This window comes from Elgaria multicarinata, chromosome 5 (assembly GCF_023053635.1).
Source record: "Elgaria multicarinata webbii isolate HBS135686 ecotype San Diego chromosome 5, rElgMul1.1.pri, whole genome shotgun sequence".
Lineage (NCBI taxonomy): Eukaryota > Metazoa > Chordata > Lepidosauria > Squamata > Anguidae > Elgaria > Elgaria multicarinata.
In genome coordinates, this window is record NC_086175.1 from 125,640,458 (window position 1) to 125,661,996 (window position 21,539).

Below are 21,539 nucleotides of genomic sequence, written 5' to 3' on the forward strand. Positions count from 1 at the left end.
CAACATGCTAAACCATGGTTAAGCCACTAGCCATCTTGCAGCAAATGGTTAGTGAGCATGCTTAAACCATGGTTATGTAACCACCATGGTTAGGATGGTTCGCACGGCATAAGTTACGGTTCACATGACACACTAAGTCATAATGTTTAGCTCAAAATGCTTAACCACTGTGGCTTAATGTGTTGTCTGAACAGGTTCAAAATGAACCATGTTTCAGGACTGATCCCGTACCATGATGCTCAGAAGAAAACCTTCCTGGTTCTAAAAAGTGGGTGGGGAACCAAATATGCCCCCCCCGGGAGGGGGGTCCCAATCAGGCCTCCAGAGATCCCAGGATGGCCACACACCCTTTCCCTGGCCCACAACTCCCTTTCACCAGATGGTTTGGTAGCTTCTCAGCTTCTGTACAGCTTTTTCCCCATCTGAAAATGCTGAGATGCCTCTCCTGTGGTTTAAGTTACTGGCATTGGGAGATTTAAACTACAATGTGCTGGTACTTTTGGGATTTGTGGCCCTGCCCTTTTGCCTTTGGACCAGCCCACCACTGGAATGTACCCCACCCCCCAAGAACTTCTCCAAATTAGAAGTTGGCCCCTTGGGGGTGAAAGAGACTCAACAACACCCTGTTCTAAAGGAAGATTTCCATGTATAAAAAGCAGATCCTTGTTGCGGTTGGGCTAGTATCTGGGAGGAATTTAACAGAGGCATCGTATAAAATTCCCATCGGGATTTAGTGTCCAAGGAGCTGCCAAGATACATCGTTCTGTGTATCACTATTACAATCTTGGGGGCAGTGACTTAAGCAATGCCGTATGAAATTGCATCTGGGAATCTACTGGCATTTTCTTTGGGGGAAGACAATAAAAAATCCACCTGCCAGAAGATTTATGAAGAATACTTGTGTGGAGCAGAGCGGAGCATCGGCTGCTACATCTGAACTACTTGCAGGAGGAGGAACATCGCTGGGTGTTGAAGTGGTAGGAGCTACAGGAGGCAAAAGCTAGAAGCAGACATGGAAAAAAGGCAAACGCTCAGTGCTTTAGAAGGGGTGGGGAGTTTTAAGGCCTCCTGAAAGCACTACTACCCTAAAAACCCAAATTAGTCTACATTCAGCACAACACGCTAAACCATGCTGCTTAACCACAAATGGTTAAGGGAATGCATAATGCATTGGATACTAAATCCCCATTTTGTGGTTAAGCAGCATGGTTTAGCATGTTGTCTGAACCAGGCCAATAAATGGCAACAGTCATGCTTAACTGTGGATGGTGCAAAAATACAAGGAGCTAAAGGGAACAAATACACAACAGCTCATCCCCTCATTTTGGCCACGTTTTCTATGACTGCCTAGTGACTAGAAGTGGGCGAACTCAATCTCATCTTCATTTACTGCAGTAAAGTGGTTAAAGCTTGCACAGATTGCAGTCCCTTGTAACCATAAACAAATTGTAGCTTCAACATTTCCTTTCCTCCCAATACTCATTCCTTGACCTCAGATGTGTGTGCAAGGTAAGGGCTTGATAGAATTCCAGAGATGGTGTTGGGAAGGCAAAAGCCCAGAATGAGCTGAAGTTGGCGAGGGATGCTAAAAATAATTTAAAATGGGCTTCTTCAGATATGTTCATAGTAAAAGAAGAAAAGTAATGTAGACCACCTGCTCAGCGAAGACGGCAAAATGCTGACATGTGATGAAGGAAAGGTGGAACTGCTCAAGTCCTATTTTGGCTTGGCCTTCTCCTAAAAGAGGATCTGTGTTCCACCTGGCTATACGACAAAACAGGCTGAAGGGATAGGTGTGCAGCTTGAGAGAGTTGACAGAGAGATGGTCAGGGAATATCGAAGGACTTTAAATGAGTTCAAGTCCACAGGTCCAGATGAATAGCATCCTCGTGCATTGAAGAAATTAGAGCAAGGACTCTCAGAGTCTCTAACTATTGTGTTTGAAAAATCCTGGAAAACAGGTGAGGTACTGGAAGAGTGCAATTGTTGTCCCTATCTTCAAACACGGCAAGAGAGAACAACCGCGGAATTGTCAGTCTGGCATCAATACTTTGAAAAATTCTAGAGCAGATTATAAAGCACTCAAACTGTAAGCACCTTGACACGAATGCAGCTATCACTGGAAACCAGCATGAATTTGTCCTGCCGGACTAATCTTATTTCATTTTTTTGATTTATTTATTACATTTTTATACCGCCAAATAGCTGAAGCTCTCTGGGCAGTAGATTGTGAAAATGCTATGGACGTAATATATCTTGAATTCAAAAAGACATTTGATAACATACCCCATGATATTCTGATTAGCAAGCTACTTAAGTGTGGGCTGGATGGCACTACTACTACTACGTGGATCAGACAAATGGAATCCACTGCCTAGGGAGGTGGTGAGCTCTCCATTGATGGAAGTATTCCAGTAGAGATTGGACTGCTACCTACCAGGGATTCTAAACTGGATTCCTGCGCTGAGCAGGGGGTTGGATAATGCCCCCTTCCAACTCTCAGGACTCATTTCCTGAATTCTGTTCTCTCAAGGCCAACACACATAAACTAAGAAATTGGGGGTAGGTGGAATTCAAAGTGCCATACAAGTGGCTGTGTGTCGTATGGTTGGTTCTGTCACCTTTGTGATGAAGTATTTCTCCTTAAACATTGTTCTGCACACTGAAAAACCGAATCAGCTGCCAGTGTTGTGCATCGCCAGCTGTAGCAAACAGTTAAAAATGGCACTTGCGCCTTTTAATAATGTGATTTAGTCGATGCTGAATTTGTCTAAGGCTAAAAAAACAAACTTGTCCCAAATGAGTCTCATTTCCCGAGGTCCTTGTTCTTGCTAAAGGAAAGACAGGCCTAGATTAAATCCCAGACGGTGTTACCTCCAGCGCTTTTGGCAGACAAGGATCTCAGGAAAGGGCTTCACCATTTCACAGGAAGACACACCCCACGGAACTTTCTACTACAATTTCTGCACGGTTTTCCGGCTGCTGCCAAGAGCCAGGAGAGGAGCCAATGTAGCTCGCCTGTCAGCCCTCACACAATGAAAAATATGGCTTGTTAACAATTGATTGTCAACTCGGCTCTAAGAGTATCCCCAAGTCACACTTATGTGTTAATCATACTTACATGTTAAATTTAAGGCCCTTTCTACACCTATGGGTGTACAGAGAGGGAGAGGGGGCGATCCCAGACTTACCTGCTTCCAGGATCATTGGCCTCAGTCTAGATGGGCCGTGTGATGTCACGGGCATCACGTCCGTCGCAGGCATTTTTTTTAAGGGCCAGACCTGGAGCGCACTTGCACTTCAGTGAAAATTAAAAGGTAAGAAAAACAACAACAACCCCGCTCCCCACCCCAGCCCCGATGGCCCTGGACTTCCCCCATCCTGGCTCCTTCCCTCTGATGACCTCCGCTACTTGTGGGGAAGAGGGAAGAAGCCGGGACGGGTGCCCACACCACCTGCGGTCCTCTGGATCATCCCGGGACCACATCTAAAACTGGGATAACTGAGGTCTGAGTTATCCCGGGGAAATGGAGGGATCATCCCTCCCTGATCCAGGGATGCCCTGTGTGTCATTTGGGCACACAGGGATGATCCCGGGATGACCCCTCCAAAAAACGATGGTGTAGGAAGGGCTTATGTTAATTATCTCTGTGTTCAGTGTGGGTTTCAAATATACCCTCTTGCCCATTCAAAGAGCTCAAAGGAGCTGTGTGGAGCTTGTCCTCACCCCTATTGTTGAGTTTGGGGGGGGGGCACACACCCAACTGCCCATGTGTTTGGTGCATGAACCAACATATACATATAAAGCTCCTTCCTGCAACAAGGAATTCTGATTGGTCCACTATATCTCCTTGTATGGTGGTGTTCTACACGCGTATGTTCATACATTCATTCCTCTACCCCCCCAAAAGCCAAAGCTCTCTGGGGCAGTTCACAAAACAAAACTTAAAACCATTAAAATAAAATGGGTAGGGCATTTCACATCGAGGGTGCCACCACTGAAAAGGCTCACTCCTTAGTACCTACGCACCTCACCTCATTTGGTGACAGCACCCAGAGAAGGACCTTTGAAGACAATAGTAGGGTCTGGGCACGTAAGTATGCTCCTTCTCCTATGTTGATGCTGTGACCGGTGCATGTATTGGTAGGAAATGTGGCCATCAGGTTCAATTCTGATCTCCCCTCTGCTCCTCAAGATGTGAAGGGTACTCTTGCGAACATCCCTAGTAAAAGTACCAAAACTACCTTTGGGATGTCTGCACTGAGAAAAGGATGAAAAATAATAATGAACTGATTTCCGTAAGGTTTCAACTAACTCAAGCTTTGGGTCAGAAAGCCTCAAGTTTACGAAATAGGATCCCTAAGAGAATTTTATTTTCTTAAATTAATTCAAGCACTACAAACTTATCCAGGAAGCAAACATTTTAATAATTAGGGACAAGAGACAGCAGGGCTCACTGTTTATTTCCAACTTTTCCAGTAAAAATAACTTATGTTCCTTAAAATATTTTTTTCATTTTTATAATACATAGAAACTTTTATCACTAAGGAACATGAAACAAGGAGAATAACACATCAGGCAGAAGCAACATCTGCCTGTTGAGATACAGTATTCAAGACATTCCAGCTCCCACAGAGAGTAACGCGCTATTTTCGTCCTAATGAAAAACTTAGAATGTCCCACACTTATACCAGGATCTTAAGCATGTCCACTTGGAAGCCAGTCCCACCAATTTTTATGAAATGACCACCATTTCGGCTGTTCAAGAGGAATAGTTCAATGCTTCCAGTCCTTCACCCACCCAAGGGAGCAAGCAATGCACATTCACCTGATGCAGAAATACATTTCAGGATGAGGGAAATGAGCATCTCACACCTTCTTACAAAATTATGGCCATTTCTACACCTGCCTTTTCCCCCGGAATCATCCCGGGATTAACCCTGTACATCCAAATGACGCACAGAGGATCCCGGGAGCAGGCAGGGACAATCTCTCCATTTTCCTGGGATAATCCTTAGGTGTAGAAAGGGCCCAGGAAGCATAAGGAGAGTAAATGTAACACTCCAATGCTTCCTCTGTTGCCACTTCTTGTAAATTTCCTTGACATCCATGCAACATGCTTAAAACTGGCCTGTACCTTATAGACATGTGCATGGACGTCATATGAATAGCAGGGCTGAGCCAAAGTTGGGGAACTTCCTTTGTGCAGAAGTTTGCTCCCCAGAAAGAGAGGGAAGGGTAGTATCACATGACACATATTACTGGAATGTCTCCTTTATCTTCAACAACCAATTTGAAGGAGGAAATCTGTAGCAATGTGTAAAGCGAGCCTCTCCCCTTCTTTCTGGATCAGGGCTTGGCCAAAAGGAAACACAGACAAAATTAAACGTCCCTTGAATGGCAGCTTTTGCTGGGAGGGGGCGGGGATGTAAAAATAAAGAAGCCCTGAAACAATTCAGCACAGCCCTAAAGAATAGTTCCCGATACTGATGAGATTGTGCGATCTGAGTGGTTAAGACTTCCGAGGGTTGCAATGGGGCAGAGTTCAGTTTTCAACTCCTAATGCAATTCCACCTGAGTAAAGCTGGAAAACGCTCGGCCATGATTCAGTTTGACAAAGAAAAGACATAGGTGGCTCAGTGGTTTGACTACTTTGGGTGGCATGGTGCAATAAGTGTAATAAGCTTAGGTGTTAACAAAAATTATAACAAGATCTCAGCTGAATTAGATATATAATAAACAGGTCTTCAGTGAGTAAGCCAAAATACTCACTCCTTTAATTGCAATTTCCCAAACAAACAAAACAGAGAACACAGAAGACACCTTCTAGAATGATCATCCTTCCCCAATCTGGCACCCTCCAGATGTTTTGGACTACACCTCCCATCAGCCTCAGCCAATATGGGATGGTGATGGTTGTAGTTCAAAGCACCTGGAGGGCACTGAGGCCAGGGGAGGCTGAGCTAGAGAATGATCCAAAGGTCTGACAGAGATACTCACGCAAAGAAGTCACTCTTAGCTTCCATGCAACTCCAAACCCAAATATTGAGCAGCCGTCCCTTTTCAGTTCTCTTTCCCAGGTTAGCTCTACCTGAGGCTCAGGATAATTGGAGGCATTCAAGGATTCTGGGCATAGGTGGGCTGCTGAGGTCCCATAAATCTCTCCCTCCTCAGCTCCAGTCAACTGGAATGCTCCTCACTCAAGTCTTCCATTCCACCTCTTTCTACCCTGTGACTCCCTCTCTTGATGGTCCTCCCATGTTACCCTGAATGATTAAGAGAAAGGGGACAAACACTCAGCTCTTAGTACCAATAGCCACGATCTTGGGGGGCCCTCATATGAAGGGCAGGATGCAGAGGCTTCTGGCGGCATGGCCATTCACTGCAATGCACCAATCACAGCAGGGCCAGCATTTATTTATTTATTTATTTATTTATTGCATTTCTATACCGCCCAATAGCCGAAGCATTGAGGTTGCTCACACTAGGAGCAGGCGTCAGCTCCCCACGCGAGAGCTTGATCTGCTTTATATTCTGGGGGGAGAGAAATAGGGCCATGTCTGCAGCCAAAAGCGGCCTGTGTATGCATCGCCGATGGTAGCCAACTGCTTCTAAGCACCACAAGTGACCTTCTTGAACTTACAAGAGCTTTTCCATTCATGGAATTGCGCAGGACAGTCAGATGAAGAGGGAAATGAGGTACACTTACCACCACCACCCTAGAGGGCTCTCCCTTCTTAGTGGGCTTTTACTTTGGGTGCCAGGGTCAGACTTGCCACAACAGTTTTACCAAGCTTCGCCGGGCGTAGGCATGCACATGACATAGGGGTGGGACAGATCCCTGTGTACAAAGCCTACCACCCCTGCCATGCACTTTCTTCGTGACCTCTGGCAAACATGTTTTCAGCCGCTGATATCTCGACCAGGTGATTCACCAATAACAGGCGTCCTCTGCCAGCACATCTAGCTATCGCTCAAACAGACTTCTAATAACCAATTGGCGGCAGCAGTTTTCGTATTAGTGCTGCGTTCATGACAAATGGATAAGACATACTTCTTACCCAGCTACAGATTCAAAACGGTTTGGCAAACCTGATATAAAATCTATGACATGAAGGGACGAAGAAAAAGCACACCGCATTTTACGAGCATGATCAGTACTCTCCTGAAAGACTTACACCGAACGTCATTCTCCAGAGAAGACAATAAACACAGGAGTTATGTTACCCCACTATAAAAAAAAAATTCAAACAGCAACAGTAGCGCAATACTTTATTAGGACCAACTAAAAAGCCACAAAGTAGCGAGCAAGTGTTTTGAATTCACCAGAACATTCCTTCAGGATGGATATTAAGTTAAAAAAGAAAGAAAGGGGTGGAGTTGAGTGTGAAAAAGCTGTTCCTGGCTAACGGCAGACATTTTATCATGCCCAGCAACATCTTTTTCTACCTTTTTTCTCTTAACATCCAGCTAGAAGAAGATCAAAAAACAAATGAGGAATTGAAAATCTCTCTCATCCCTTCTGACATTTTAAGCAGGTCTAACTAAAAGTATAAATAAAAAACTACTGTTGTTCTTTGAATAAAACTCGATTGCTACATGAAATTATTTTGCTAGATAATTTTATATTTGTGTGTGTGTGTTTGTATACACTCACACTCACGGAAAAAAATAACTTACAGCAATTAGACAAGAAACTCAATAACATATCCGATCTTTCTGATGTTGTCCTACACAGACATTTCAGTGTTTGGCATATTGGATGAATCCAAGTAAAAATCATTATTTCTTTTTGTTCAAACACTTTGGAGTCCTTCACCACAATTCATACTCAGCTGTACTGAGTTGATCGTCAAAGTGGAATTAGATCATCAAGGTCTTATGGGGACATGGCAGGAACAGAGGAAAATGGCTTTTGAGCAATGACCAGCTTGCACTAAACTTCCCACTCTCATCTGTATATATGGCTGTTTTGTACCTGCTACACTTTAAAAAAGGACAAAAACTATAGAAGTAAACAGCGTCAATGTTCTTAACAAATCAATCAGTTTTGCTTCACCCGTTAAACATTGGGGCTTTGATTCTTTTTGAAGGCCACTGAATTTCTGAGAGTGTATGGAGGCATACAAAATAAAATCAATTCCATATTCAAGGGCATATTCCTTTTCTCAAGTCTTTGCATGTACGTTTTTGATTTTTGCTCGTAGAATCATCCAGTATTTGTGAGACACTTCAAAATCTGAAAAAATACTACATTCCATCTTGTGGTAGTCTTGCCTTTCTTAACTACCCATTCAAGTATCTCAAGACCAATGTTACCCAGGTCTAAATGTCAGTGTTTTCTCTTCTCTCAGCAGGATTGCAGGTGAGCAACTGGATTTAGGAGAAGAGTTGTCGCTCTTGGAAGGCAGGTTTTAAAGCCAAAGCTGGATATAAACAGTGCAGTCATAAATAGGTTACCAGATATTGGCTCTTTAAACATTTTCCAGTGACATATTTTTTTAAAAAAAAAAAAAATCTGAGAGAACATTTTTCCAACTAGAATCTGACTTTTAAAATAAAATTTATAGTAACTTTGGACCTATAATATATATATTCGATGTACCTGTTATTTTCTAAATGCAAAAATATCTTTTTTAAAGTTATCTACTGGAATGAATTAAAATGAATTGTCTTGAAAATGTTATTTTTTTATTTTAAGTACATTCAGGTACTTTTTTGTTTTAATCTTTTTGATATATTAATCCATTGATATATAATTCTGTCAGAAACCTACCAGGTTGTGTCGACCAGCCACAGTGATCCAGAGACACTTTCTAATAATGGAGTGGAGCAATTAAAGCCACACCTCTCTATAGTGCTTCAGTATGTTTTGATTGGTAAGACAATTTAACTCACTGAAACGATACTGAAGTGGAACACAAGCCCTCTTCGGTCTATTTGACTGTTCAATTAATTAACTCTTCAGAACAGATGTTGGTCAGACTTAATCACCGACTAACACATCATTTCCATGATTGCTCAAGGGGTATCTCTGGTGGTGCAATTGTATATCTTGGGTCAAGTTTAGGTATGAAATCCTTGAAGTGCATAGATGCTTCAGTACCAAATACATCCAAGACTTTCCTATTCATGACAGCAAACCTAGGAAATACAAGATGCAAAATTAAATTAACACATTACTTGGGGTACAAAGAACTCAGAACAGGAATATGATTCTGATGGTATAAATGAATCTATCTTCCTCTTAAGCATTTACTGCCAAAGTACATAGCAAAAACTTAAGTAACTGTATATACTATCATTCCATTGAATGAATATGAAATTATGGATTTATGATGAGAAACATGACCAAAATTGTGTGTGTGCATATGTATGTATGTACGTATGTATGAAATATCAAAAATCTTCTCAAGTAGACCCAACCAAAACCTTCCCTGTGTTACATGTGCCAGGAAGGTAACTTTTGCTAAAAGTAACTTTTCGATCCAAAGGGAGAGGAGGGTAATAAAATTATTATTATTGTATTATTATTATTATTTTGCTAAAGCTTGTGAATTCTTACAAAATTTCAAATCCAATGTCTGAAATGGTTCAAATGAACACTTTAATTGCACTCGCTATAAAAGAGCAGCAAGCTTTCAATCTGTACAACTTCAAAATGTGTTGTTTTTAATGGCCACATGATGTCTCTCTCTTCAGACCTATCATGACAACACTCATTTGCAAACTAAGGACATGTTTACAACTACCCTTTTCTCATGTAATCCACTGCTCTTACTACCAACATGTCATGGATCTGTGACTGTGTGCCTATTCACTGAGGGACAATCCTGAATCAAGAAAAAATATTGTCAAAAGACATGGAAATAAAGCCGTAAGATACTAGTAAAGACTAGGGAATTTCAAAGGGAACAATGTGGGCATGAGAACATAAGAGGAAGCTGTGCTGGATCAGACCAAGGGTCCATCTAGTCCAGCACTCTGTTCACACAGTGGCCAGCCAGCTGTTGACCAAGCACCCTCCCATCCATGTTCCCCATCAACTGGTGTACTAAGGCTTACTGCCCCTACTACTAGAGGCATACACCCTCTACATGAGGTCAACACTCCTATAATTTTGACACACATACATTTCATGTTTATTTGAGAGTCACATCTAACACACAGTTCATTCACACTCATCTTTTTCATAAGAAAGTGCACTGCACTTAAAGAAGTGGAATGGCCACTCCACAACTGTAATCACCATCAGTTACTCACCTTCCTTTTGTTAGCCGTAATAGGAATTTCCAGTATGAAGGTCTCAGGTTCTGAACTTCCATCACAGCCTATAACAAAAAAATCTCAGTTTAACTAGGAACAAAATTAGAGGCCACACTTTCTGTTATTCTGACATGAGGAAAACGAATGTGATCTCCTTGAAATTCTTGTCTCTATTAGGATGGTCTCTCAGAGAAATTCCTGGCTTGCCTTGCTGACAACTTTTTCCTTCAGAGGGTGGAGGAAGGGGATCAGCCATCTTTGACTTGATTCTGACTCCAACAGGAAAGAGTGAACTGATGAGATGAAAGTAGCAGGGACTTTGGGGGGAAAGTGACCATGTAATGCTCAAATTCTTGATTTTATGGACAACTAAAGCTGAGTGTAGTCAGGAAAGCTGATTTTAATAAACTCAGATCAATGATAAGTAGGATTCCATGGCAAGAAAACCTAACAGGGTGTTAAAAAGAGATGGGAGTTTCTAAAACCGGAGATACTAAAGGCACAATCGAAACATTCCCAGTGAGGAAAAACAAAATGGAAGACAACAGAAGAAGCCAATGTGGCTACACAAAAAACTCATTGATGATCTGAAAAATAAAAAGGACACATATAGGAGGTGGAAGGAGGGACATGTCACCAAGCAAGTTCACAGGCAGATAGCCCAGAATTGCAGAGATGGTATCAGGCAGGCTGAAGCGGAAAATGGACTGAGGTAGGCAAGGGGTGGAAGAATAGGAAAATGGGTTTCTTCCAATATGTTGAAAAGGTGGAACTGCTCGACTTCTATTTTGGTTTAGGCTCCTCTTGAAGGAAGATCTGTGTTCCATCTTATGTGACAGACAGGCCGAAGGAGTAGGAGCGCCACTTGACATTGACAGAGAGGTGGTCAAGGAATATCTAAGCCAGCCTTCCTCAACCTGGGGTGCTCCAGATGTGTTGGACTACAACTCCCAGAATGCCCCAGCCAGCTCAGCTGGCTGGGGCATTCTGGGAGGTGCAGTCCAACACATCTGGAGCGCTCCAGGTTGAGGAAGGCTGATCTAAGCACTTTAAATGATTTCAAGTCCCCAAGTCAACATGAATACCATCCCAGGGAGTTGAAAGAGCTAGCGGCTGGACTCTCAGGATCTCTATCTAGTATGTCTGAGAAACCCTGGAGAACAGGTGAAGCACCAGAGGATGGGAATCGGGCAAATGTTGTCCCTATCTTCAAAAAGGGCAAAAAGGAATGGAAAGTATAGAGGAGTCAGACTGACATCAACTGCTGGGAAGATTCTGGAGCAGATTCTAAAGTGCTTGATCTGTAGGCACCTTGATACGAATGCAGTGATCATTGGAAACCAGCATAGATTTGTCAAGAACTAAGTTTATTTCATTTTTTTAATCAGTTATCTTCTTTAGTGGATCGTGTACATGCTGTGGACGTAATATATGGTGATTCAGCAAAGCATTTGACAAAGTGCCCCATAATATTCTGATTAGCAGGCTAGTGAAGTGTGGGCTGGATAGCACTACTACTAGGAGGATCCACACCTGGAGAGCCATATTCTATTATTATTATTATTATTATTTATTTATATAGCACCATCAATGTACATGGTGCTGTACAGAGTAAAACAGTAAATAGCAAGACCCTGCCGCATAGGCTTACAATCTAAAATCATAGTAAAACAATAAGGAGGGGAAGAGAATGCAAACAGGTACAGGGAAGGGTAAGCAGGCACAGGGTAGGGAAAAACTAACAGTAGAAAGTAACAGTAGAAGTCTGCACAACATCAAGTTTTAAAAGCTTTAGGAAAAAGAAAAGTTTTTAGTTGAGCTTTAAAAGCTGTGGTTGAACTTGTAGTTCTCAAATGTTCTGGAAGAGCGTTCCAGGCGTAAGGGGCAGCAGACGAAAATGGACGAAGCCGAGCAAGGGAAGTAGAGGCCCTTGGGCAGGCGAGAAACATGGCATCAGAGGAGCGAAGAGCACGAGCGGGGCAATAGTGTGAGATGAGAGAGGAGAGATAGGAAGGAGCTAGACCGTGAAAAGCTTTGAAGGTTAACAGGAGAAGTTTATATTGGATTCTGAAGTGAATTGGAAGCCAATGAAGAGATTTCAGAAGCGGAGTAACATGGTCGGAGCGGCGAGCTAAGAAGATGATCTTTGCGGCAGAGTGGTGAACAGAAACCAACGGACTGATGTGAGAAGAAGGAAGGCCAGAGAGAAGAAGGTTGCAGTAGTCCAACCGTGAAATAACCAGTGCATGAACAAGCGTCTTGGCAGAAGAGACAGACAAAAATGATCGAATCCTGGCAATATTATACAGGAAAAATCGACAAGATTTAGCTACTGCCTCAATATGAGGAATAAAGGAGAGCGAGGAGTCGAAGATAAAGCCAAGGCTACGAGCTTCCTTGACCGGAGTAAGCGTAACATCATTGACAGTAAGAGAGAATGAGAGATGAGGGGAAGGTTTAGGAGGAAAAACAAGCAATTCAGTCTTTGCCATGTTAAGTTTCAAGCGACGATGAAGCAGCCAAGCTGAGATATCTGAAAGACATGCCGAGATACGATCGGCACCCATTCAAAGGGTGCTTGTTAACGGTTCCTCATCAAACTGGATTGGGTGGGGTACTGCAGGACTCGAAACTGGGCCTCGTCCTCTTCAACGTTTTTATTAATGACTTGGCGGAAGAGGTGGGGAGAATGCTTCTCAAATTTGCAGATGACATAAAATTGAGTAGGACAGCGGATACCTTAAAGAAAGAATCAAAATGATCTCGATAGGTTAGAAAAACCCACGTTAACCCATGGATGCCAGCGTTGCATCTGAGCTGGGTCTATGATTCTATAAATATAGGAGTCAATCAGTCATATGTATGAATGACCTGGTCAAACTGCCACCGCCGTTCTAAATCTTCTTTACTTCACTGTAACGAATCAATATTATTAGACACAAACTAAACAGCTTCCAACTGAAGATCAAACACTTACTGCCTGGAAGCAGATGGCTGTGGATACAGCATAGATGATACTGTCTGCATGAGGGAAATAGGGGACCTTTCCAGCTTCAATGCCTTTGAAATACATGGCCTATAAAATAAAATAAACAGCAAACAAGCAGAACACCAACTGAGTGAAAGTTTCTAGAAAGCAAGGGATGCAATGCAACAAAAACAGGAGGGTGGCCAGATGAAATGACTGTGGGGCTAGAAAGGAAGCACCATGGCACTGCTGTTTCATGCCACTCTCACCGTCATGGAGCTTTAAGAGCAGCAGTTATCTGCCTAAGTCAGGGTCTGGCCATTCTTAAGGAGGATTCGTCCACACATGTCTCCCACTGTCTATGGGGTTACTTTCCTATCCACCTTCATAGTGACTTCAAGGGACAGTAGGAAGGGGCCATAGCTCAATGGCAGAGCACCTGCTTTGCATGAAGAAGGTCCCTGGTTCAATCCCCGGCATCTCCAAGTAGGGCTCAGAAGGAATCCTGCCTGAAACCCTGGAGAGCTGCTGCCAGTCAGTGTCAACAATGTTTGGCTAGATCAGCCTTCCTCAACCTGGGGCGCTCCAGATGTGTTGGACTGCACCTCCCAGAATGCCCCAGCCAGCTGGCTGGGGCATTCTGGGAGTTGCAGTCCAACACATCTGGAGCGCCCCAGGTTGAGGAAGGCTGGGCTAGATGGACCAAGAGTCTGGCTCAGTATTAGGCAGCTTCCTATGTTCTTGTGACACCTACAAGGAATCAGAAGCTGTTCCAAAAGTTCAGAACTGTACCACAACAGGGGATTTCAATCTTGAATGTACACCCCCCAAGTAAAACCACTTTACATGGCAGTGGGGAGGATTCTAGTGCAGCTTTCTCCACAAAATGCAGGCTATGCATCTTGTTGTGGGGATACTTTGGATGTGTGTGCATATCTGAGATGGTACAGTCTCCTCCTTGAACGTTCGAGTCACTCCTGAGACTTGTGAAAGGAACTTACAGCTTACAGTCCACCATGCCCACAAGAACGCAAAGTGGAACGTATGTCTTAGCATTCCTACAGAAAACCCAATCCTACGCTGGGCCCTTTCGCAAGACCAAATTGTAATTCAGATTTCAGCATGAAGCAAGTTTTCTGGAGGAGAGTTTGCAGATTATGTAGAAAGTCAACTATCAGTAAGGTGTGAAGTGGTGAAGAGAATTTTACCACACATTTGAACCTGATCAGAAACCTAGGGAAAGAAGAAGAGCTGGAAAAACCTCCTTACCACAAATGGATATTACAGGAGCCACTGTGTATGTGGCTAAACATACACAGTGCTACTGGTAAATAGTTGCAGTTCTTCACATCGCAAGTGACTGGCCAGATACATTCACACATAACAATAGACCAGGATTCTTGGCTTTTCCTGGCTTACTGTAGTGTGCTGGCAAAAGCAGCCCATTCGCTCCTCTTCTCATGTGAAGTGGACTGACAATCCTTATTTACATCAATTCTTTTATGTCTGCACTTTTGTTACTTATTTCTAGTAAAAGAACTAGCATGGCATGCTGGTCAGGTTTGCATAATCATTTTGACCCACAGTGACTTTAATAAGCTACTGTGGTTTGTGCCATGTGCCCGCCACCCATTCTGTAACCCAACCCTCACTCATAGTTTGTTGTGTCATCCAAACATGGCAAGGGTGGGTTGTTGGCATGGTTAATAAACCATCCACAACCCTAAATCAGCCCACAGGTTCTGGGTGGTTTGTTAACCATGGCAACAACTCACATTGCCTGGCACAACAACCAACGAGCAGGAGTTGGGATACTGCACATGCTACATTCCCCTGCCGAAGGAAGTGAGGCAGGTGGCTACTAGGAGGAGGGCCTTCTCTGCTGTGGCACCCCAGCTGTGGAACGAGCTCCCCAGAGAGGTTCGCTTGGCACCTATATTGTTTTCTTTCCATCACCAGCTGAAGACCTTTTTATTTTCTCAGTAGTTTAATACCTAATTTAACTTAAATTTAAACTTTGTTGTTTTAACCTCATATTTTAACCTACCGTATTTTCCAGCGTATAAAATGACTTTTTAACCCAGGAAAAACTTCTCAAAAGTCGGGGGTCGTCTTATACGCCCAGTCGTCTTATACGCCGGAAAATACGGTATATTAATTTTTGCTGTGTGGTTTTATTCTGGTTGTGCTTTTTCATATTGTATTTTGTACGTGTGTTTTAAATTTGTTGGTTGTTTTTATGCTCTTCGTGGTTTTAATTTTTTGTGAACCGCCCAGAGAGCTTCAGCTATTGGGCGGGATAAAAACGTAACAAATAAATAAAATAAGTAAAATACAAGCCATGGTGACTTATTTAAGCCATTGTGGGTCAAAATGGCTCAGTTCCTAAGAGGACATTTTAGGTCCAAGCAATACAATGATTTTCTAATATCAGATTTTTTTCCTGGTAGGTGTGTTTTTTCAGAGAGGTAACTTATCAAATAAAGCCGTAGCCCTCTAAAAATGATTTAAAATCACATACTCTTTTGTGTTGTTCTTGTTTCTTTCCCCTTTTAAAAAAACATTAGAAGTTCAGATATTTTCGCCTCCTAAGAAACACGTTCCACTTTGCTCAGTTAGCTTTGGCCGCTGTAACACAGCAAATCATGCGGCGATTCTCATTCCACCATTGCCACAATGCCCTGGAGTAAACTCCAGAGAGAGCCAGCAGCAGCAACAGCAGCCCAGGGTGTTATTATTTCTATAGCAAGTTTGAAATCAGCGGAAATCACCATTCGATTTGGAAGCCTTTTATGGAGTGAAAAGATGCAAAAGGCAAAAGCCAACAAGTGCAGGAAATACTGTATTTCTAAACCGATTTCTGACAAGTTCTGCTTATGACCATTTTTCCCTCAAGGAAAGAACGAACACGTGGAACCTATCTGTTAATCTGACTTTTTTGCTTCTGAATGCCACCGTAGGTGATATACTAGCTAAGTAACAAAGCAAGCATAGAAAAACCATCCCGCTCAGACTGCTGTTCCCAAAGAAGCTGGTCCCACAAAGACTGACTTTCCTGCATGTGCTGGTTGGCCTTTAGCATCATTTTTGTTGGGTAGTATAGCCCTCTCACCATTCCCACCCTTTTCTCAGCAGAGCGCCCCACCCTGCTCAAGTGAAACATGGACAGCCCTGGTAGTAACAGGCCCATCCATGTCCTCCCCTTGACCTGGCCCTGACACGAACAGCCTCCTTACCTCCACAAGTTTGGAAGCCAGGTACATAGAGATAGTAGTACTTTTGTAAAACATCATTGACATCCCTGCCAAGGACCCTGCATTGAGAAGAAACCAGTCAGCCATATTCTCAATACTGTACTACATGGAACTCTACAGTGGCATCATCCAAATAAATGGGCATGAGAACATAAGAAGAGGACTGCTGGATCAGAACAAAGCCCTCTGATTTCTCACAGTGGCAAGCTAGCTGCCTACGGACATGAATCCAGTAACACCCTCGCTGTTGTGTTCTCCAGCAGTGGTATTCAGAGGCATACTGCCACTGATACTGAAGGCAATATATAGCCATCATGACTAATAGCTATTAATAGCCGTATCCTCCATGATTTTGTCTAACTTCCTTTTGAAGGCATGTAAGTTGGTGACCATAACTGCATCTTGTGGTAACTATGTCTGTGTGAAGAAGCAATTCTCATAGGAGAATTGCTCCAACTCCTTGATCATTTTGGTTGCCTATTTCTGGACTTTTTCAGCTTTACAATATCCTTTTTGAGGTGCAGTGACCAGAACTGTATACAGTATTGAACTATAAGTTTGTATGAAGGTATTACGATGACCAGCCCATCTCCTGATCTGCTATCTGTCTTGCATACACAATATTTGTGACAGTGTCCCGTGTCAGTAATTTTTTCAGATTTCTGCAAGCTTTATCAAGGTATCTACTGTTCCTATGGCTTGTGTAAACATTCTTTTCAACAAATCCCCCCCTGCCCTTTCACTTTGCTCACAGAAGCTGGAGTATTGTGAACATTCTATGCCTAACAACTTCATTGTATCTACAACAGAACTTTCATGACCGTTCTACAACATCACAGGAGCTATGTCAGTCAATTCACAAAGTTATTCTAATCAAAGAAACAAAGGGCTCTAATTTCAAACTAGCACACCAATGCGTAGGCAGATGCATGGAAAGTAATAGTCCTGGACATCAGCGACAGTGTCATGAAGAAATGTAGATTTACCTGCAATAAGTGCATGAAGTTCATCATCCAGGTTCCGTACCCAGCGCAGGAAACAGCTCGTACCCTGTGTTTCGCAGATAATTATGGCAACATCGTTAGATGACACCGCACAAGAATCCAAGGAACAAAGTTCCCAATAATATCTTCAAAAATTTAATCAAGAAAACAGAACCCTCTGATTGCAGCTCTGGCTCTAATGGCCACTTAGTAACTACTCAGCACTGTGATTTATAAAGTAATCTAAACATGGTATTTAGAGATAGATTAAAAGGTCATTCTTAAACAGGACAAAGCCTCAGTCAAATCCAACCAGTTTTTTTAAAAATAATCATTACCTCCTTCCCTTTTTAGATATGTTCAACTGCAGAGTCGTTTAATAGTTAGCAATATTTCACCAAACCTCTCCTCACTCAAGCCAATATTCTTCCTACAGACTTGAAAACTACCATGATGGATTATTTATTTTTAGACATTCAGCAAGTTATACAGAACGACGTGGTAAGATCTCTGGACTGCATCACCTTCGATTCTAGGTACCTGTGTGGCTTCTTCTTTTTTTAGAAAAATACTATTCCAGTAAAAAGCTACCTGTAGAAAAGCTAGCGCATCACGAAGTGAAACCTACCATTACCCTCTCATTAATATGCTACTTTAATACATGCGGGGAGCTTTTTATTTGGGAAAGCATCGCAAGATAAGAAATTGCACTCTCAGCCTTATCTCCCGTCTGAAGTTGTGCAGAATTCTACCACTTCAGCCTACCATGACATTCTGCTTAATGGATAGACCAGCTCTTCTAGAATCCCATTCAGAATATAAGACTGCCGAAAGTAAGAATCATTGCAGTACAATCCTTCTGAAGCATACTGGACCTAGAAAGACTGGGCCTATAGGGAAACCTGGGAGTTTGCTGGACAGAAGCTCCATTTATACATTACTTGGAGTGGTGCAATTGTTGTCAGAGGACTCCCGCAGGCCACTCAGTGGAAGATCTATGGCCATAGCTAGACGGGGCGATATCCCGGGCCGATCCCTGGGATAATCCCTGTGCGTCCATATGACACACAGAAGATCCCAGGAGCAGGGAGGGATGATCCCAACCTTGCCCCGAGATCTCGCCCTCCCCTTCGAGCCAGGTTTTTCCGTGGTCCCGGGCTGATCCCAAAACCGCAGAACGTGTGGCCGGGTGTTGCGGTTTGTTCCGGCTCTTTGCCGTTACTGGTGAGGAGCTGGGACCCGCGCACGGGCCGCAGAGCTCCTTAGGAACTCTGTGCCCATCGGGGGTGGGGTGGGGGGAGTGGGGAAATTATTTTTAAATTTTAAAAAAACCACCTTTGAGCGCACAAGCGCTCATGCACTTCTTCTGTTTGTTTTTAAAAAACGGCGGGTGCAACGTCCTCTCCCGAGGTCGTCCCGCGCCGTGTGTAAACAGAGGGGGAGATCTCGCGATAAAAATATCACGAGATCCTCACTCCTCCGTCGCGCTAGACCAGGTAGGTCTAGCTGAGGCCTATGTATAGATCAGCCTTCCCCCAGCCTGGTGCCCTCCAGATATGTTGGGCTACAAGTCCCAGCAAACTCCAACCAACAGTAGCTGGCTGGGGGATGCTGGGACTTGTAATCCAACATATCTGGAGGGCACTACGATGGGGAATCTGATATAGATTCGATGTATTACCTGGAGTGGTGTGGGAGCAGCTATGGAACGGGCAGCAGCCCCACCACTCCAGGCAATAGGTGAATGGGGCCTGTGCAGTCCTGAATACTGTAGGAGTAAAAATTTCACTTTGTAATGGTCTCTACAGCAAATAAGCTGAAAGGCATCTTGTACCTTTTAGACTCCCAGTCTACTGAGTCACCACAAAACAGGTCATCATATTAACCCTTTTCAAGCTAAAACTGTTTTTAATTTTCTCTCATAAGCTGCAGTTCCGCAACAGTAGGAACATCCTTGCAGCAAACCAAACTAAGCTGCAGTGAAGCAAACTAAAATCACGTGAAATTTCCCGCCCTCTACAACAAGGGGTATACATTTTGGGAGTAAGCAAACCCACTAATGCTCAGCAGAAAGTGAAACTGTTCCTTCCTACTCTTCAAAGTAGGAAGTAAAAAGTAGCTTAACTAACTGATTAATGGCCATAATTTTTGCTTTTCTGTTAAAACCAATTTACAACAAACATGGTCAATGTGAGTGCTAGAGAAAGAGAGATTGTGGCTCAGGCCCTAGAACAATAAAGATGCTCATTAAGTGTTACTGTTGCTGCTGCAAAAGAGTAACTTTAGAATAATTAAATTCCAATTTTCTAAGCTTTTCAGCACTTTAGAAACTTACTTTGTATATACTGACAAATGACCCCAGAAAAGCCCCAAGCTGGAAATTTTCTTTGTTGTAGAAGAGCGAGAGCAGCCGGGAAGGTTTTGTAAACAGATGCCGGAATGCTGATGGGATTCGAAGGCAACACTGGATCAAGTAACCGACGCTAAACATCCTAATGAAGCCCTAGAGAAGATATTAAGAACGTGACATTTAGCAAGAGGGAGGCAGAGCAAATAAAAGAAAAAACAGCAGTGTCAGGAACTCAACAAATAAACCTCACTAGAAAACAAAACCTTGGGAAGGTTTGCTTTGCAAACATTCACTGAAACATCTTGGGACCCGAAATTGAAATTTCCATTTCATTTCCCTTGGAAACCAGAGGTTGGGCCATTCTTTTATTCCCAAGGTTTTGAACGTTTGACAAAGGCATCGCATGTTTATTATATTGTTATCCCACCCTTCCTCCAAGTGGCACAGGGTGGGGTACATGGTTCTGCTCACCCATTTATCTTCCCCCAAATCCCTATGAGGTAGGTTAGGCTGAGAGATGGTGGCTCAGAAGCGATTTAAACCTGGGTTCTCTCTTGTCCCAGTTCCACACATTAATCTCTACATTGCACCGGCTCTCTATAAACCAGCCTTCCCCATCCTGGTGCTGTCCAGATGTGTTGGACTGCATCTCCCATCATTCCCAACCAGCATGGCCAATGGCAATCCAAAGCAACACATCTGGAAGGCACCAGGTTGGGGAGCCTTCTATTGACATTGACCCTGTTCAGATGATATGCTAAGCCAGGGTGGTTATTTATTTATTTATTTATTACATTTTTATACCGCCCAATAGCCGAAGCTCTCTGGGCGGTTCACAAAAATTAAAACCATCATAAAAACAACCAACAAGTTAAAAATACAAATACAAAATACAATATAAAAAGCACAACCAGGATAAAACCACGCAGCACAATTGATATAAGGTTAAAATACAGAGTTAAAACAGTATAATTTAAATTTGAGTTAAAATTAAGTGTTAAAATACTGAGTGAATAAAAAGGTCTTCAGCTGGCGATGAAAGGAGTACAGTGTAGGAGCCAGGCGGACCTCTCTGGTTAAGCATTTTGAGCGAAACATTAGGGCTTAGCGTGTTGTGTGAACCATAATTTAGTGTGTCAAGTGAACCATTCCTAACCATGGTGGTTATATAACCATGGTTTAAGTACACTTACTAACCATTTGCTGTAAAAAGGTTAGTGGCCCAACCATGGCTTAGTGCGTTGTCTAAACAGGCCCATTCAAACACCTGACCCTGGAGGAGAGAGCTTCTTCTGGATTCCTAGCCCAAGTCAGGATGTCTGTCTGTCTTACATGGGCTCTTGGACCAAGTGTGAAGCAGTCTGCTTTCTGGTACATTCCCACTGGTGTAACATGGGCAGCTGCTCCCACCCCACATTCGCATCTTGTATTGGCTGATGGCACTTTTAAGACCATTCATTCCATTAAAATATAAATGTATAAATCGTCTGAATCTTTCATTTTCTCCCTTGATATCCTTCCAGGGGGCTCAGTCCTCCCTAACTCAGATGTGGTACAGAAAGGAAAACAATGTGGTAGGAGCAGCCTTATGCCTCACACTCAAACATCTGGAAGAATTACTGAGGGAATTTCAAAAACAAAGATCTTTCCGCAACCGTGAGAACTACAGAGCTATATTCAAGCTCTGGGTTCTTTCAACAACCACTCTGCAATGCTT

At 43.0% G+C, this 21,539-nt stretch overlaps 1 protein-coding gene across 1 annotated transcript in view; it reads right to left on the bottom strand.

Moving 5' to 3' along the window:
- Positions 1 to 5,627: 5,627 nt before the first annotated feature.
- The window catches only part of TMEM135 (transmembrane protein 135), a 213,148-nt gene continuing 197,236 nt past the window's right edge, over positions 5,628 to 21,539 (bottom strand). Inside the window, exons 10-15 of the mRNA XM_063127182.1 lie at positions 19,808 to 19,975; positions 17,476 to 17,539; positions 16,472 to 16,548; positions 13,245 to 13,343; positions 10,265 to 10,332; positions 5,628 to 9,145 (exon numbers count right to left, since the gene is read on the bottom strand). Of these exons, the coding sequence (XP_062983252.1) occupies positions 9,007 to 9,145; positions 10,265 to 10,332; positions 13,245 to 13,343; positions 16,472 to 16,548; positions 17,476 to 17,539; positions 19,808 to 19,975 (615 nt within the window). The 3' untranslated portion in view covers positions 5,628 to 9,006. The remainder of the gene's footprint in view (positions 9,146 to 10,264; positions 10,333 to 13,244; positions 13,344 to 16,471; positions 16,549 to 17,475; positions 17,540 to 19,807; positions 19,976 to 21,539) is intronic.